This window comes from Notamacropus eugenii, chromosome X (assembly GCF_028372415.1).
Source record: "Notamacropus eugenii isolate mMacEug1 chromosome X, mMacEug1.pri_v2, whole genome shotgun sequence".
In the NCBI taxonomy this organism is placed as follows: Eukaryota; Metazoa; Chordata; class Mammalia; order Diprotodontia; family Macropodidae; genus Notamacropus; species Notamacropus eugenii.
In genome coordinates, this window is record NC_092879.1 from 60,448,864 (window position 1) to 60,468,848 (window position 19,985).

The 19,985-nt window shown below is 43.1% G+C and overlaps 1 protein-coding gene across 1 annotated transcript in view; it reads left to right on the top strand.

Moving 5' to 3' along the window:
• F9 (coagulation factor IX) overlaps positions 1-15,757 on the top strand; it is a 44,311-nt gene extending 28,554 nt beyond the window's left edge. The window contains exons 7-8 of the mRNA XM_072626545.1: positions 13,954-14,068; positions 14,968-15,757. Of these exons, the coding sequence (XP_072482646.1) occupies positions 13,954-14,068; positions 14,968-15,515 (663 nt within the window). The 3' untranslated portion in view covers positions 15,516-15,757. The remainder of the gene's footprint in view (positions 1-13,953; positions 14,069-14,967) is intronic.
• Positions 15,758-19,985: the final 4,228 nt, after the last annotated feature.

Genomic DNA, 19,985 nt, shown 5'->3' on the forward strand with positions numbered 1-19,985 from the left:
CAGAATACTATCAAGAGAGATTCATTCTTTTGGGTATTGATGGCTTTCAGGAGGTAGATGACAAGCTTCATCATAGTTCCTCTGGGGAGTATAGATTTTAAGTCTTTCAAAGTTGTTTTTCTTTATGCTGTTATCCTTGGATGATTTGTTCTCCAACTCAGTTCAGGATTCTCTGAATTTATTTATTTCTTCTGTCATTGCTTATGGTGCGTTAATATTCCATCCCACTTACATACCACAATTTGTTCAGTCATTCCCCAATTTCTAACAGGCAATCTCGGACACCTCCCTAAGATTCTAATTCTTTTCCTTTCTTTTTTTGCTTCTTTTAATCCTTCCTTCAGGATCAGAGTTTTACTTGTGACTTCCTTGGTGTCATTTTCCCTCTCAATCTATGTAAGCCTATCTCTTTCACCTTTTGGAATTTTGTATTCCAAGATCTTTGTTTGCCTGTTTTTGTTAGAAGCTACCAGGCCTCATGTGATCCTGACTCTAGGGCCTTGCTACTTAAACTACTTCTTTTGAGATGCTTGCAGTATTTTTTTATTTGATGTTAGATCTCTGGATTTTGACTAGGATATTCTTAGGACTTCTATTTTAGGGTTCTCTTTAGGAGATGATTGGTAGATTCTTGGTTTAGGAAAGACATTGAAAAACTAGAGTGTCCAGAAGAGGGCAACTAGGTTGCTAAAGGACCCTGAGTTCCCAAAATATGAAAATAAGTCAAAGGAACTATATATGTTTGTCCTGAAGAAAAGAAGACTGGAGCAGGGGATGGTGGTGGCAAGGAGGCATGATAGCTATGATCAAGTTTTTGAAAGGCTGGAAGCCAATGGAAGTAGACGCTACTTTTGCTTAGCCCTGAGGGGAGAACCATGAGCAATGGGTAGAAATTTGTAAAGAGGTCGATTCTAATCCTGAATGATTAGAATTGTCCAAGAGTGGTATGTTATACACAGGGTTCCTTCATAAATAGGTTGACTATATAGCTGATGAAATCCCTTCCTATCAAATACTTTGATTTCTGGAATCTCCATTTGACAAAAGGAAGAAAGTGAGGCTTGGCTTAGGGAAATAATTTGGCCACGATTTCACATATACAGCGTAGCAACACAGGATTCCTAATCTAGGCCTTTTGGTCACCAAGACAATGTCCTTTTCTTTATATCATGTTGTACATGGGATAGGAGGGGTGTGTGTGTGTTGCTCTTTGCTTTTTTTTTTCTCCTTTTCTGTGGCTTAATTGGTTATCCAGAAAAAGGTGGCCTTTTCCTCTGGATTCTGATGTCAATTTTACCATATGGCCTTCTATCTGGACAAAATAATCCTTAGCAAGTGGGGATATGTTTGCTACCATGACCTCTTTTGACCATAGTGGGTGTTTTCATTCTCTAAAAGACCTTCCCTTGATCCAGTGATTCATCCAACACTTATTCTATATCCCCTATATGTAAAGAGCCAGGTACTCTCAGTGTTGAGGTAGAAGGACATGAAAGCATGTTCAAGAAGGTAGAGGAAGCTAAGAATGCCTCTGTAAGCAAAAGAAAGGGGGGAAAGTTAGAAAGATTCCCACTGTTTACACCACCAAGAGCCATCATCCATTTGGACTCCTCTCTGAGAAGCCAGCAGCAGATCCCAAGGCTTCAAGTTTTTCCAGTTGCTGGGGTTCCATTCCTAACTGCCTTTGTGTACCATTAGACCCTGGTTTGTTCTCTTTGCCACAACCAAGGAACATCATATTGTCTCTTAGTTTCAGCTCATGTCATTCTAGCAATCTAAGTCAGAGAACAAAGGTTTAGCATGGGAATTGATATTAGAGATCATTGAGTCTTACCTCCTTATTTTGTAAATGAAGAAATTGAGATCCAGAGAAGTTAAGGGACTTGCCCAGGGTCACACAGCTAATAAGCAAATGAGGATGGATTGGAATTCAGGTCTTCCTGACTCCTAATTGCTATTCTGTTAACTGTACCTATTGATAACTTGAATATGGAGGTTGACAGAAAGAGCAGAGGATAGCCCCTTTCCTGTGGTAACAGCTGTTTAATAGTCCTCAAAGAAGGTTTTTCCAAAGGTGCTACTGGTATTACTTTGTATCTACTTGACTGTTACTTCAGTCAGTCAGTGAGCATTTATTAAGCACCTATTAAGTTCTAGGTACTGTGATAAGTACTGAGAATGCAAAGAAAAGCAGAAGATACCCTCAAGGAGCCCACAGTCTAATTCCTTGTAAGCTCCCTGAGGTCAGGAACTGTCTCACTTTTGGTTTTGTATCCCTAGTGTATAGTACAGAGCCAGGCACATAGTAGGATTTCAACAGAGGCTTGCTGGATTTCATTCATTTCTTTATCATCAGAAGAAAAAGCCAAGGAGGAAGGGAAGAAGGAAAGAAAGGAAAGGAAAGAAGAGTGAAGAGACCAGCCAGCCCCACTGAAGATTGTTAAACTTCAGTTTGAAAATATTACATTGGTATGTAAGCCAAGTAACACAGGAAATGCAGCTCCTGTTTGCTGGCTCACAAGGAATAAAACCCAGTGTTCCTGAGACCCCAAGGAGATGACCCCAGGGTAACTTTCAGGAGCTCATTTTTCACACCTTTCCACCAAAGGATGTCTTGAGAAAGCAATAGATCACTGGGCCAAGAAGCTATCCCTCCTACAAGGGGCAGACAGGCTTCTTTCACAAGGTTGATTCCTTGCCTGGGCAGCTAACACTGTCCAGAGGTCAACCTTGAGTTTGCCTAAGGCAGGTTTTCTTCCAGGTACAGCTCTTCCTCCTGACCACCATGTTTTTTCTTAACTTACAGCTTTGCTTTGGAAACTCAACAGACTTGATCAGACATTTCAGTTTCACCACCACCGCCACCCCCCAAACACTGTACCTCACCCCCTCTCTGCTGACAGGCAGACAGAGAGGGAAGGAGATTTGGGGGTAGGAGATGGAAATCTAGCCCACTTCTAGAGGTACAGCTGGATGTAGTGCAAAGAGGGCTGGAGCCAAGAGGACTGACTGAGACACTAGTTGGGTGACACTAGGCAAGTGCCTTCCCCTCTTGGAGCCTCACTTTCCTCAACTGTAAAACTGAAGTAATCATATTTGTACTGTACCTCACATGGCTCTTGTGAGAGCTTGCTTGGCAAATCTTAAAACATTACTGGAAGGAATTAGTATTTTTCCTTCCTTCACATCCTGTCTTTTCCTTTCTTCTTCTTTCCTCATATTCTCTCCTCTTTCTTCCTATCTCTTCCTAAAGATTCAAGTGTTGGGTGCCAAGGAGAGGAGAGACTCACAGTTGCGTTCAGAGCACCACATGTCCCACACACTGGGTGTGTGGGGGGTGGGGTGGGGCATGAGCTAAGAAGATGAGAAAAAGATAATTAGACTCAAAGTGGGATCTCAAAGCAAAACCTGAGTAGGTCTCTGACTGATTGGGACTATGAAAGGCTAATGAGATTCAGGATCAGAGCATCTTAAATAATAATGAATAATAATAATAACGCATGTGGAGGTGGCAGTGGAGGGAGGAGGTAGAGAGAGACCAAGAGAAAAAGATAGAGACAGACAGACACAGAAACAGATGGAGACAAATAGAGATAGAAAAAGAGAGACAGATAGATAAAGAGACACAGGTATAGAGAGAGATGGAGGAAAAAAAAGGAAAACCAAGAAGACCAAGAAAGAGAAAGGAGGAAAAAAGAGGAAGAAAGAGAGAAGTAGGTAGAGAACAAGTAAAAAGACCAGAGAGAGTGGCAGAAGCTGATCCAGAAACCTACTGGTTGTTACTGGGATGGTGCCCACCTAGAACTGAACACAATCCTTCCAGTGGACTCCAAAAACATGAAAGTACAGTGGGACTATCACACTTCTTAATCTGGAAACTGCTCCCCTCATAATGTAGCCTGATATTTTATTAGCATTTTTGGCAACCACATCATAATGTTGGCTCATAAAGAGCCTGCAGTCTGCTAATACCCCTAAATCTTTCTTCCTCAGAATGGCTTCTGGCAAGCTGGGCCATTTGTTGACCCTACACTTGTGCTGCTGATTTTCTTTCTTTTTATTTTTAATCTAAGTGTTGGGATTTACAGTGATCTCGATTGGATTTCGGATTTCATCCTGGGACTTTGACCCTTCAGGCCAATCTGTCCAAATTCCCTGGAATCTTGAGCCTGTCATTCAATGTAGTGGGAAACCTTCCACTCTCTGTGCCATCTGCAAATATAATAATGGAACCTTCAGCGTCTTCATCTAAAAGGCAATATTAAGTGCCTACTGTGGGGCACTGTACTTCCTGAATTTCCCAATTGTTAGGACTTGCCCCATCTCCAGGAAAATTATTTTATATTTATCTGTATTTATTTTGTATTGACTTAACTATGTAAAGATTATTTTCCCCTAGGAAGCTCCTAGAGGATAAGGATTGTTCCATTTTTGCCTTTGTGTCCCCAGAACTTAGGACACAGCATGGTACGCAGCAGGTGCTTCCTAAGTGCTTGTTCATATGGTAATGGGATCATAGAAGCAGTGAGCCAGTAAGGAGAATAGTAAGGACTTAAAAGTGGGCAGCCAGGTGAATGCCAGTGAAGCAAGAGTGAAGTCTGAAGGTGGAGCAGAACAGGGAGAGAAAGCACTAAGGTCAATTTGAGACTTGCTAAGGATGAGACAGTCATGAGAGATTAGAGCATCCTGGACCAGAGCTGGAAGGGACCTTGGAGGCCATTGAATCCAACCCATACCTGAACAGGAATCCTCTCTGAAGTCTGGTCAATCAAGGTCCGTGGTGCTTTTGCTTGAAGACCTCCAATGAGGCAGTCCCTTCCAGGTTTGGATGCCTCGAATTGTCAAGAAGGCTTCCCTGCTTTCAAAGTGAAATCTGTTCTCTGCAACTTCATCCACTATTCTAGTACCTAGCAGAGTAAACCTAATCCCTCCACCATTAGACAGCCCTTCAAATACTTGAGGTCAGGTATCATATTCCCCCTGGGTCCTTTCTTCTCCAATCTAAATAACCCCAGTGCCTTTAACTGGTCTCAGTGCCTTCCACCAACCTGGTTGTCCTCCTCTGGATGCGCTACAATTTATCAATGTCCTTCCTAAAATGAGGCGATCAGAACTGAACATGTTCCAGCTGTTTTTGAATAGGACAGAGTACCATTCTGTGGTCTATTCATCCATCACCTCCCTAGACCTGGGTGAAGGAAGGGACAGATTGATGCTTCTCAATGTGGCCTAAGGTCACATTAGCATTTTTGTCTGCCATAGAAAGACAGATGATAATAATAATAGCTAGTATGTATACCTTTCTTTAAGGTTTTTAAAGCACTTTACATTCTATCTCATTTGATCTTCACAACAATAAGTACTGCAATATTGACTCATAATGAGATTGTAGTCCACTAAAACCTCTAAATCAGGGGTGGGGAACCCACAGCCTCCAGGCCACACATGGCCTGCTAGGTCCTCGGGTGTGACCTTTTGACCGAGTCCAAGTTTTACAGAACAAATCCTACCAATGATTTGTTCTGTGAAGCTGGGGTTCAGGCCACATGTGGCCTCAAGGCTGCAGGTTCCCCATCCCTGCTCTAAATATTTTTCAGCACCTGTGGAGGTGCTTTTTTCTTTCCATATCTTAGGATGTAATTTCTCTGGGTCAGGTGACTTGACTTTACCAAGGGCAGCTCTAGCTGTCTCCTTAAAATGGGCATCTGCTCCCTCTGCACCATATCAGTTCTGTCTTTTTTAGTCCAAATGACATTCTTCCTGACAGAGAGAAAACCTAAGTAGAAGAATTAAACAGCCTCACTTAATGAGACTCCATCAGGTCTTACCTTTCATTCACTCTGAGCAGCCACCCCATCTTTTCTCTAATGAGGTATCAAGCGTAGCTGAAAAAGCTCAGAATTTATAGTTGGGAGACCTGGGTTCAAATTCTGACTTTTGACTTATTGCCAATGTGACTTTGGTCAAATCATTTCCTCCTCCGGGCCTCAGTTTCCTCATCTGTAAAATGATGATCTCAAAATTCCCTTCCAGGACTAGAGCTAGGATTCTTTTTGTTTCCCCCATAGAGTTTAAAGACAAGAGTCTGTCATTCTCAGCTTGCCTGTCCAGCTTCATCTTCTACCCAGACTGAGCACTCCTGACAGTATTCTCATAGGATCATGACATGCTTCTGCACTCATTCGTGAACTGCCTCTCCATAGCCTCTGCCATCCATAACCTCTCACTTCCAATGCATGTCTTTTTAAAAATCTGAGTAGGCCAATGAGTGAGCAGTCACTCTAGACAACCCCTCACTCCTTTCCTCCTCGTTGCATTTCCTTTTCTTTAGGCAGTTAGGTGACTCAGTGGATAGTGTGCTGGGCCTGGGGTCAGGAAAACCAAATCTAGCCTCCGACACTTACTAGCTATGTGACCCTGAGCAAGTCACTTCACCTCTGCTTGCCTTAATCTACTGGAGAGGGAAATGACAGACCACTCCAATATCTTTGCCAAGAGTACGCCATGGACTCCATGGGTCACTAAGAGTTGGCCATGACTGGACAACAACAGCAAGAACCTTAAAAGAAATTTCCTGTTTAAATTATGAATTGACAAATCAACAAACATGAACATGTTATCAATAGATAACAAAAAGGATTGCCTACAAAGCTGTGAACCTGTTAGATCTGGTTTTTTTTTTTTATTGGAAATTTAACACAGCAGTAATAAAATGGCCCCACTTGTCTGTATCCCTGAGGAACTTCCTTCTGCTCTCTTCCATGTATTTGTTTAGTCATCTGAGCTTTTGGAAATAATTTGTAATAGAAAATTTTCAAAGAGCTAATTGGAAAAGAGTTTCTTGACAAAGATCCTTCTCTGAAAGCCAAGTGGCCCCTTCCGTGTATTTTTTTTTAAATATTCAATGCTGATCTTTCTTTTCTCTCTTTTTTGAATCTCTGCCATTATCCACTAGACACTGCTTCTCATTGTTGTCTTCAGAATCTCACTCAAAAAGTCTTTCCAGCTCTCCAGACATAGGATGGAGAGATGTCCTGAATGCAGGCAATTGCGGCTGTTTCTAAGGCTCCAAAGAGAGGTCAGGCCTAGAGGTACAGACCTGGGAGTCATTAGTACAAAGGTGGTAGTTCAAGTCATGGGAGTGAACTAACTTGCCAAAGGAGAGTATGGAGAGAGAAGTGAAGGGGCTAAAGGCTAAGGGAAGGTTACTTTTAGCCAGTCAGGAGCAGAGCAAGAGATCAGTTAAAGAGGCAGGGAAGGAATGGTTATAGGGAGGGGGCAGGAAAGTGGAATATTTCTGTAGCCAAGGGAGGAGAATGTATCCAAAAGGAAGGTGGGGTCACCTATGTCAAATGCTATGGAATAGTCAAAGAGGGTGAGGATGGGAAAGGTCACTGAAATGGGAAGTTAGGAGGTCACTGGTGACCTTGGAGGGAGCTGTTTGCAAAGAATGAAGAAGTCAGATTGTTAAGTAGAAGGAAGTTCCTTGGGGATACAGACCAGCAAGGCACTTTTGTTACTACTGTGTTAGATCTCAGATAGACTTTTAAAAACCATATGTAATAGAGGTTCACAGCTTTGTAGGCAGTTCACTTTTTTGGTTATCCATTGAAATGTTCATGTTTGTTGACTTGTTAATTCATAATTTAAACAGGAAATTTCTTTTAAGGATTTTGTTGTCATTCGGTCATATCCAACTCTTAGTGACCCTGTGGATCATACTGTCCATGGGGTTTTATTGGCAAAGATACTGGAGTGGTTTGAGAAGATTAAGGCAAACAGAGGTACAGTGACTTGCCCAAGGTCACATAGCTAGACTCCTTATGAAATAGAGGCTATTTCTTTCATTGTATTTGTATCTCCAGGGCCCAACATGGTATCTGTCACAGAGTAGGGGCTCAATAAATATTCATTGACTTATTGACACATAATTTTAAAGCTGTGTTCTTAGAGGAAAAAAGCAACTATTTTATCCCCAATATGAGATTTTCTACTTTTCTATTAATCAATCTACCATTTACTTCTACCATTTAGCCCCAGAGGGAACTTAGTTGAAGGAACCATTATCAATAAAGTTTGCAAAGTGCTTTACACTTAAAAAACAATCTGTATGTAATAGAGGTTTAGAGCTGACTCAGGCCTCAGAAGTCTCCCAGCACAGTGCCAGAGATGGAGCATCCACAATGAGGGAGGCAATGGTGCCACTGTCCTCTGCCCAGGTTAGACCATATCTAGAGGGAAATGTTCGGTTCTGAGAAGCACATTTTTGGAAGGACATTAACAAAGATGAGGCATCAGACGTAAATGACTATTTCAAGAAGTTAGGTCATGAAAAAATGGAACCCTGAGCTTTTCCCCATTCTTGAAAAATTGGGACCTCTGCCCATGTCCATGGTTCTGCCCCTGTCTGATTGCCCACAATTTTACCACCATCACACAAACAGCCATTCTCCAATCACATGTGCCAGTACTCTGATACTCTAGACTGTCATCTGTCTATTCCTCAGGACTTGAAAGCAGTTTGGTGTCCTCATACTATGCCCTACCTTCTCTTGAGGTTCCAATGCCTCTGAAGCATATCTATTCTCTCACTTCCAGTTTGAAGAACATTCTCCTTCATGGAGAAGAGTGACCCAAAAAGAAGTAGCAAATTCCCGGGAGGGAGATTTTTTTTTTGTCTGTAAATATGGTACTATCTATCCAATCATTTTCCTATTCTTAATATCTTAAAAATGTTAAATGCCATTATGTGAGGCTAGTGTACAGAGTGCTTCACCTGGAGTCAGGGACGACCCGAATTTGAATCCTGTCTCAGGTAGTTACCAGCTGTGTGACTCTGAGCAAGTCACTCAACTCCTTGGCCTCAGTTTCCTCATCTGTAAAATACAGCTACCTACCTTCCTGGGTTGTTGTGATGATTTAATGAGGTAATATATGGAAAGTGCTTTATAAACCTTAAAAAAGCCATTATCATTGTCTTCATGCACCGCAGGCCATTCTGAACCTTTCCTCTCTTGACCTTTCGCATCATCCTTTTACAGGTTCTGACCACTCTTTTGTATTTATTTGACTTTGGTGATAGGCCCTTTTCTTCTATTTCTTGTACATGATCTTTTCAGACTTGAGATCAAAAGGGAGCTCCATATTGGTTCAATCAGATCAGGAGAAACAGCTATAACAGATGTGGTACCTGCCCCCCCAAAAGTCTTTCCATTGATTCTGGCACATATTCAAATCTCTCTTTTCGTGTAGGGATGGGAAGGCGAGTGGTATATGATTGGAATTAATCCTATCAAAAATTCTTAACTCAGAAAGAGTGAACTACTCTTAGGATAAAGGTAAAAAGATGATGAATTTGGGGTTTGAAGACCAGGTTCCCCATTTTTGCGTTGGACAAGTGACGTCACCTTTTTAAATCCAAATTTCTTTATATTCCAAATGGAAATAATATTTGCACAATATGTTTAACTGCACAAGTACAGGATTGGAGTGTGTCTAGCAATATACTGCTCAATTGAAAAGGATAGGGGGGATTTAGGATCACAGACTTAAAAATGAAAGGCCTCTTTGAGGTCATTGAGGCTAAGCTCTGCTATTATATAGACGAAGAAATCAAGAGAAGTGACTTGTCCAGGGTCATGCAGGTGGTAAGCAAAAGAGGCGGAATTTGAATTCAGGTCCCCTGACTCGAAATCCAGCATTATTCACACTGCACCATACTGGCTCCCAAGCTCAGGAGGAGTCAGTAGTATGGCATGGCATCCTAACTAACCCCATGTGAAGCTAAGAAAAAAATAAAACCACAGGCTTAGAGCTGGGACAGACTTTAGAGGTCACCTAGCACAATGCCGGAGACTGAGCATCCAAAATGAGGGAGGCAATGGTCCTGCGGTCCTCTGCCCTGGTTAGACCATGTCTGGAAGGATGTGTTCGCTTGTGGGCAGCTCACTGACAAAAGGGACAGTGTCCAGAAGACAGTGGCAAGAATGGGCAGGGGACTATAACCCATATCAGATGGTGATCACTTGAAGGAATTGGGTTGTTCAGTTTGGAAAAAAAGGTTTGGGAGGGGGACATGGTGACTGCATTCAAGTATTTGAAGGGCTTCCCTGTGAAAGAGTCTTATACTACATACAAACATGCATACATACACACATATATATTATATATACTATACTATACAAGAACCTTGTTTTATATATATATACACTGTGCAAGAACCTTATGCTGCATATATATAGCATATATACTAAACTGTGGAAAAGCTTTGTTATATATCTACATATCTCTATATATAGTGTATATAGTATACTGTGGAAGAGCCTATACTCTTTCTCTCTCTCTCTTTCTCTCTCTCTCTCTATTGATATATATGTATAAATATATAGAGATACAGCATATATATACTATACTATGGAAGAACCTTATACTATATACTGTGGAAGAACAGTATGCTATATATACAGTATATATACTATACTATACTACACTATACTATGGAAGAGCTTTCTACTATGGATATAAATTATACTATACTATGGAAGAGCCTTTATCTATATATATATACACACATATCCTTCTCTGAAAGCCAAGTGGCCCCTTCCGTGTATATGACATATATTCTTCTACTATTTGGCTTGGGGGTGCAGAATTAGAAGTAACGAGTGCATGCTGCAAAGAAGCAGACTTAAACTCAATATAAGGAAAGACTTCTTAACATTAAGAATGGGCGCCAAATACACTGGCTTGCTTCGGGCTGCACTAGAGGTCTTCAGGCAGAGTCAGCCTGGCCACTGAGCAGGGAAGTTTTCGGAAGGATGCTTGTTCACATATGAAGAGGTTGGACAACATGGCCTCGGAGGTTCCTTCTCCCTCAGAAATGCTGCACTTCTGCAATTTCCTACCCCCACCAGGGGCTGGCAGGATCGATAAGATAATATATGCAAAGTGCTTTGTAACCATAAAGGGCTGCATAAATATGAGTTATTGTTCTCCCCATCTTAGATGAAAATGGGTCATCTTTATTTGAAATGAAAATACTGTACATACAAATCTCACCCCCTACACTCCTCATCTCCTTCACTGTTTTTTTTTTTTTTACCAGAATATTTGTCCCTATTTTTAGAGTTGTTTCTGTTTGATGAAATACCCTTCAGTGATTGTTCAAGCTGAACAATGAATAACACAGCCTGAGATATTGGCATTTTCCCCAGCAGTCCGTGAAAATAACCCACAGTCCATAAATAGGTGTTGGACACCTGGAGGTGTGAAACAAGCTTCTTTCACCCCTATCATGTTGACATATTTTAGTCTTATTGGAGAGAAAGAGAGGGAAAGAAGAGAGAAATGGAGAGGGAAAGGAGAGAGAGAGAGAGAGAGAGAGAGAGAGAGAGAGAGAGAGAGAGAGAGAGAGAGAGAGAGAGAGAGAGAAACAGTAAATTGTACCCTTCCAAAAGCATTTCTCTTCTCTAAAGAACAAAGGGATCGTCTGGGTCAGGAGAGGTCTACCTGAAATGTTAATGATGTGCAATGGTATAAGGTAGAAAAGATCTGGAGGAAAAAGAAACTAATGTGACTCTTCAGGTTGAGGTTTTGAACAAAGAAATGCAAAGAAGTTATGTGAACCAGAGTGTCATAGTCTCCCTAGCACAGGGAGAATGAATCAAAATTCCTTCTCAGAAATGGGCCCTTTCCCGTGTTTTTCAGGCTCCTCTTGAAGTCTGGCTCACCAGAATTCTTCCCCTAACAATATGAGATAACCCACTGCACATTCTCCTGCTATCATAGATTTACAACTAGGAGGGGACCTTGGAAGCCAACTGGTCCAAGCCCCTCATTTTACAGGTGAGGGAAGCAGAACCCAGGGAAGGGAAGGGACTTGCCCCAGGTCACACAGTTATTAAACAACACACTTGGGATTTGGATTCAGGTCCTGTGATTTTAAATTGGGTGCTCTTTCCGTGGTGCCCCAATCTAGTCCCTCATTTGACAGATGAGGAATAAAAGAACAGAGGGGTTAAGTCACTTACCAGAGATCTCCCAGCTACCAGGCAGCAGAGCTGGACAGCACCTTGCCCAGAATCCAGCTTTGGTCTTTCAGTTTCCACCACTGGGTCATTGCCTTATCAATTAACCCTCTGAGAGGGACTACCTTGAGGTACATGGGAGAAACTTAGATCAGGCCAAGGTGTGAAAACAGTGTTAGCTCCAAATGAAAACAACATCCAGACCTTTCCTGATGAAAGGGAAAAGGAGGAATTGTTCCCCTTTTAGCTGGACAAAGATAGCCATTCACAGTTGATTTGAATAGTGTCAGATGTCTGGGCTTGTCTGTCAGCATCAATCAAAAGAGAAAGGTTATTGGGGGCAGCTGGGGCAGATTCAGTGCCCCAGGAGATAAGGGAAACAGCTTGAGCCAGCTCTGGCCGCCAGCCTCCTGCTCCCAAAGGAATAACATCCTTAGCCCCACCTTCACCGTGGGGATCTTTGCAAAGAAGTGGAACAACAGACAGGAACGAGGCAAGCCTCATTGATACCTGCACCTACCCAGATTACCTTTGATATGCAGGAAAGATAAGACTTCTGCAGTTAGAGATAGGAGATTCAGGGAAAAAAGGACCCACTTTTTTCTCATTGAAAATACTCATAGATTTCTTTTGCTGAGCCACACCCAAAAAGATATTGGTTATTTCAATATTGGATATTGACCTGTAAATCTTTATCTTAGCATATATGTTTAATTAAAAGGAAAATCTTAACAATGTGTGTGTGTGTGTGTGTGTGTGTGTGTGTGTGTGTGTGTTTAAACAAATGTTTACTGCGCCCTCTAGTGGCCAAAACTTCCCACTTCTCTCCTAAGCAGATGGATCAGGGTTTGGAGGCATTTGTGAAATAGACGAAATTTGGGAAATTGATCCAGAAAAAGGAGAGAAGCAAATTTTCCTTCTTAATTCACCACAAAGAAATCCAGTGTTGCTACAAACTGGTGGATGGGCTCACTTGTTCCACAGCAGGGCTCTTTTCTTCCACACGCCTTAAATCAGGGATTCTAAACATGGAGCCTGCGGCCTCGGTTTTTTTGGGTTTTTTTGTTTTGTTTTGTTTTGTTTAACATTTTGCTAAATGGATTTCAATAGTATTGGCTTCCTTTGAAAGCCAATGTATTTTATTTCGTACATTTTAGAACATTATTCTTGAGAAGCAGTACATAGACTTCACTAGACTACAAGAAAGGTTCAGAAGCCGCTGCCTTTGATGACTTTTCCGCTTGACTCCTGAGTCAAACTGGGGAATAGTATCTCTTTTTAGCATAAGCCTTACTTGGCCTGAGTAAGCCCGAAGTCAGGCACGTCATCCCATGTGGAACTCCAGGAGTATATTACCTCCTGGAATTCCCCACTGCCTGGTCTAGTCTGAGGAAGATGCTTTGGAGACTTTCCTGCTTCATTTCATAGCATTCCAGGTTAAAGGAGACCCCAGGGGCCCTCCTAAACAGAAATACAGCTTTCCAAGGTTTTCTTCCTGGGAAGAAGATGCCACTGGCTTGTTGGGCCACCATGCTTGATGCCACACTAGGAATCTCTAGTGACTTCTCCCAATATCTACCTTATTATTCCCATGGGACAATTTAGGCACTGACAGACTCAGACTCCCTAAAGAATAAGGACTCAGACAATCAGACTCAGACAATCAAGGAAGTCAGTCTTTCTGTTTCACCTTGGCTAGCATTCAGTCCTTCACTCCTACCCTTACCCCCAATTCCTTTGCCATTTTCTCTGGGAAACAGAGATAGAAACAGATTGATCCTGACATGGGAAACTCCCACTATAGACCCTAGAGAACTCTCCTTTTCTTCTTAATGGAGTCATGAGAAATTGAATTTTGTTCCTGCTTTCCAGCTTGTCCTCAGTCAAAATACCCTATCAGAAAACCCTGGTACTTTACCTCCCACAGGTCGTTTTGCATGGAAGGATTAAAGCATTCTGTGGTGGTTCCATCATCAATGAGAAATGGATCATAACTGCAGCCCACTGCATTCTACCTGGCGATGAAATTACTGTCGTTGCAGGTAAGCAAACTAGAACTTCGGCCCATTCCCCATTGAGATGTTGAAAGTCACAGAACATGTTACATGGTGTGATATGGCTGTCCCAAAGCTGAATAAGCTATTTCAAAAGGGAACGAACTTGCCATCACTGATAGATTCAAGCAGAAGCTGAATGGCCTTATATTAGCACATTGTAGAGGGATGACATGACCATGGAGTGCTTGATAAGGAGAAAGCACTACCTTCAATTAGCATCTGGCCTGAAAAATACAACAAGATGGAAACATGGAGTTGGAGTAGAAGAGATCTGGGAAATTGTAGAACCCGAGGGCTGGAGGTTCCTTTAGAGATCATGTGACCTGGCTCCTGGTGTTCTTCCTATCATTTGGTGTAAGATTTGAATCCTTGGAGACAAGGTCCATGGCAGTGGGTGCTCTGTAGGAGTGAGGGGAGCTCTTTCTTTACAAGAGAGGGTGGAGGAGAGAGAGAAGGTGATATTGAGGAGTGCTGGAGTGGTACCAAGGGACGAGTACTGGTTTAAAGTCAGAGAGGGCCTAAGTTAAAATCCTGACTCTGCCATTGACTACTGGCATGACCTTGGGAAAGTCTTCACATCCCTGTTTTGCATCCATAAAATGGGGGCAGGCGGACCCTAAATGTACTCTAAGGTCCTTTTCAGTCTTAAATGTTTGAGCCTCTGTATTACGAGACCATAGCTCTGACCCCTTATGACCTAGGTGGCCTTGGAAAAGTCATGTGCCCTCTCTGAGCCTCAATTTTCTCACCTGTAAAAGGAGACTAACAATACTAGCCCCACTTCCCTCATGGGGTCATTTTGGGGAAGATTCAAGACTCTAGAGAAACAGAAATGATGAGGTGAAATCCTAAGTGCTAAAGGGTGCCATGTTTTCTTCTCCCAGGTGAACATGACATGGAAACCCTGGACGGCACTGAGCAGACTCGCCATGTAATCCAAGCCATTCCTCACTACTCCTACAATGGCACCGAATCAAAGTACGTCAATGATATTGCCCTTCTGGAGCTCGATCAGCCTTTGCAGCTGAACAAGTACGTGATTCCAATCTGCATTGCAGACAAGAGGTACACCAAGACCTTCCTGGAGTTTGGAAAAGGCACCGTGAGTGGCTGGGGCAAGATCTACCATAGGGGCCGGTCAGCCTCTGTCCTCCAGTTTCTGAACGTTCCCTTCGTGGACAGAGTCACTTGCCTGCGCTCCACCAAAGTCAGCATCCACAACAATATGTTCTGTGCTGGCTTTCACCAGGGTGGCAAAGATTCCTGCCAAGGAGACAGTGGGGGGCCCCATACCACAGAAGTTGAAGGAACCAGCTTCCTCACTGGCATCATCAGCTGGGGAGAACAATGTGCTGTCCAAGGCAAGTATGGCATCTATACGAAGGTCTCCAGCTTTGTCAAATGGATTAAAGAGAAGACAAAACGCACCTGAGCCACACCAGCTTTGCTTCCTTTCCGAAATGTTGCTTATTATTTGGGATTGAGAAAAGAGACAGGAATGCCTTTGTTACTAATCAACGTCCTATCAATTGTTGGGTAAGAATATACATTATCTCACAATGCTGCTTTTTCCTTTTGAACAGAGAGAATTCTGGGTAGAACTCAGACTATACCGGTCTGTATACACAGGAGGGGAAACAGTCAGTGAATAAATGTGATGCTGTGACAGTGTGATCACTCCCATAAGGCTGTGAAGCAGATGAAGTTTGGCTTCCTAACCTCATCTGTCCCTAATCCCTCTTCTTACCATGGTCTCTGTTTCCTTGAGTTTCCTTTCTCTATTCAAGTCATGTTCCTTTTGTAGCCCTTCCTTGGTTCTTCCCCACCAGTCACTCAAGGCTTGGGGTCTGACCTGCCTGGAAGGACCTCCTGCTTCCTCCTGCTTGGCTTCAGTCCTCTCCTGTTCTTCCCTCTCTACCCAACCAATGTTACCAATTCAACTGTTTGACCTTCCCGATCCCAGTTTGTACATGGCAGCCTATTCTGCCTACATGTCAAGTCAGCTCTATACACTTACAAGTACATACAAGTAACATGATCATTTCTATAGTAAGTCCTCAATGAGTTACTTGGAAAATATCCAGATTCCCAAGGACTAGCATGAGCTAGAGAGAGCTGTCCAGGGTCTCTGCTTCTGTAGCCTGTCCATTTATTCCTGAATGTTTATTGTCCAGTTCCCTGGACCACCTCTCTAGCCTGGGATGCCCAATCACAAGGTGCTGATCTGGTGGCTAAAGCAGTTAGCAGCTAGCTGGGCTGCCACCCACTGGTTGCTGCCTTGCCTTGGGCATATCCTGGCAGCTGCCATTTGGGTCTCCTGCCTGCTCATACAGAAGACTCGTGGTGAGCGGATGAGGGAGGATGGAGAGATTGTCACCAGGGAGTGTGGGATTTTGTTTTCAGAAAAATACAACATCTAGCTGAAATGCATCAGGAAGTATAGGGAGGACCCAGGAAGGGGGCAACCCCCCTGGCAAGCTAAAGCTGTCCATCTCTCCCCAGTGCAGGTCTGCTCACCCTGGGTACCTCAATAAATCCATTTGGAAATAGACTCACCACTCACAAGAAAAATATCCCAGAAAGCAAGAGTAGGCACTTCCAAAGGGCAGGGCCTTTTCCAGATGTCACCCTTGTACTCAGGCACACCTAAGGCCACCAAGAAACATTCATTGGCTGGAATTAAGTGAGTCAATGAACCAAGCCAGAGATTCACATAGGCCCCAAGGGCAGGGAGAACCAGAGTTGGGAAGGTGGTAGAGTCCAGGACCAAGCAGGGAGAGCTGGATTGGAGTCTGAGTTCAACCGTAAACTCCCTGTGTGAGCCAGAGAAGGAACCTTCCCCACATTATGCAATCTATCCATCCAATCAAATTACTCTGCTAGGTGCAGAGAATACAGACCAAATCACTATCCTCAGGGAGCTTACCTTCTCCTATGGTAGGGGTTCTTAAACTCTGGGGGGTCATAGACCCCTTCAGTAGTCTGATGAAGCCTATGGACCCTTTCTCAGAAATATGGTCTTCATGGTACTTGAAGGTTTGTAAAGCGCTTTACAGTTATTATCTCATTTGATCCTCATAACAATAATCCTGGGAAGCAGATGCGATTATTATCCCCATTTTACAGATAAGGAAACTGAAGCAAACAGCAGTTAAGTGACTTGCCCAAGGTCACACAGCTAGGAAGCATCTGAGGCCACATTTGAATTCAGGTCTTCCTAACTCCAGGTCTAGTGCTCTATGCATTCTCTCTCTCCTAAACTATCTACCATAAAGGGAGAACTTGAAAATGTTACCTATGAAACCGAAGATCCAGATTTCTCAAAGCAAAATATGGAACTCTAATCCTGTTGTTTCTGACTATAAAGAGAGAAGAGACACTCTTGTCTCCCTTGAGAATTTAATTCAAGATTCCACCATTTCAATGGACGTTCTGAGTCTCCCCTACCCTGTGAAAGCAAGGCTTCATCAGGATGATCAGTTGTCTCAGAAGCAGGCCTCTGGTGGCCCCACCAGGCCATGAGGTTGGGCCCTTGGAATCTGGGGTCCTTAGGGTCTGGCACACAGTGGCTAGGGAATTGGACTTGATGTCATGAAACCTTGCATTCAAATTCGGCTTCTCAGCCTCAATTTATCTGGAAAACGGGATGAAAAATATGTGTAGCACCTACTTCAAAGGGTTGTTGCTGGGCTCATATGAGATCCTTCATAAAAAGTGCATCACAAACTTTTCAGTACCATGGCAGCAGTAAATGTCTCTTTTAGAATGGATGAAGAGCATTTGAGCCTATATCTCCAAGTCTGTCCCTCCCTTCTCCTTGGGTCCAGCCTCAGCTTCTTACAGACTGATTATCTCCTCACATCTCGATGACCTCGAAGGTTCCCTCCCAGCTCCTGATCCATGATCCCATCCCAGCTTAAGGAGACCCCAGGGATGGCGGCTTTCCAGCTGTGCCCTTGACGTCTTCTACCTAGGGCATATGCACTAGCCTGTACCAGGATCATTAACGCTTTCCAAAGCACGGGAGCTACTTAACCCAAATGGGCTGAAGCATGCTGCTCTCCTATTGGAAGTGGCAGATTAAAAGAGAATCCTTGCTGAGCTGGGAGAAGTACATGATTATAGCACAGACACTTCTCCTACTTAAACTTGTTAAAGTAGGGCTTTGGGGGTCATTATTGGGAAATCAGCAGCTCATGGTAGCAAGGGAAAGAGAGGGATATGTTCCTCCCTATTTTTAGCACATACCCCCCCACACACATTTTACAGATCAGGAAATTGAGGCCCAGGGAAAAGAGGGAGTTGTATAGCCAGGAAGAAGCAGAATGGCCACTCGAATTCAGGCCCTCATTCAGTCACCTTATTATTGTAATAACACCCTAACTGGTTTCCTCCAACCACTCCCCTCTCCAATTCATCCCTGCCCAAAGTGACATTTCTTCTGCATAGGTCTGCTCAAACAGTTTCACTGGTTCCCTTCATGCTATCCCTCCAGGATAAAATATAATCTCCTCCATTTGGCCTTTAAAGACCTTCACCATCTAGCTATCACCTATCTTTCCACACTGATTTTGCATTGTGTACTCCCTTTTACAAACTCTTTGGTTCAGCCAAAATGACTTCCTTGCAGTTTTCCAAATTTCCTGCTCCATCTCCTACCTCCCTGCATTTGAGTAGGCTGTGCCTCCTGCCTGAAATCTTCTCCCTCCTTCCTTCTACCTCTTGAAATCTCTAGCTCCTTTCAAACCCTTGCCCAAACCCTTTAGTCATGAGTGTTATCACTCTGCCCCGGAAACAACTTTGTATTTTACATTTACTGATCTGTGCCCATTTTGTTTCTCCCCAGGAGAATGTAAACTACCTAAAGGCAAGAAATGCCTCACTTTTATCTTTCGCTCCCAGTAGTTGGCACAGTTCTAATTTTACATAGTAAAATTACATTACACTAGATCTAGAGCTTGAAGGGATGCTAGGGGTCATCTAGCCAAGACCCCTCATTTTACTAATGAGGAAACTGATGCCCAGAGAGGTGATATGATTTGTCCATGGCCACACGGGTACTAGGTGGGAGAGTTAGAATTCAAAGCCCTCTGCCTCCGAATTATTTTAGACACTTAATAAATTTCTTGACTTGAATTGGAGTCAACATTTGAACCCGTGTCTCCTGATTCCTGCCTAGTCCAGTGTTCTCTCCAGGATGTTTCCTTGGGTCTCAGTTTCTCTCATTGTAAAACTTAGGGGCTGGATTCTGCTGCTTCCCTAAGTGATTTTGTACGACTTCCCTTCTGTGGGCCTCGGTTTCCTCCTCTGTAACATGATGACCTCTGAGTTCCTTTCCAGCTCTAACGCTAAAATTTATGATCTTTTGGTTTAATCATTTCAGTCATGTCCAACTCACTGTAACCCCATTTGAGAGAGGGATAATGAAGGGGTTTGGAAAGGCTTTGAATGGAATTAGAAATGGTGGTGCAGTGGGTAAAGCACCAGGACTGGAGTCAAGAAGACCTGAGTTCAATTCCAGTCTCAGACACTTGCTAGCTATGTGACCCTGGGCAAGTCACTTAACCCTGTTGGCCTCAGTTTCCCCATCTATAAAATGAATTGGAGAAGGAAATAGCAAACCACTCCAGCATCTTTGCCAAGAATACCCCACATGGGGTCCCAAAGAGTTGGACATGACTGCAAAACAACAGCAATAGAGATTCCAAGAGGAAGGGGGAAGGAGGGAGAACATTTCAGGCAGGAGGCACAGCCTATTCAAATGCAGAAAGGTGGGAGATGGAGTTGGAGATTTGGAAAATGGCAACGAAGCCATTTTGGCTGAAATAAACTGAAATCATTGTGGAAAGATGGGTGACAGCTAGATTGTGAAAGTTTTTAAAAGGTCTTCCTATGAGTGACC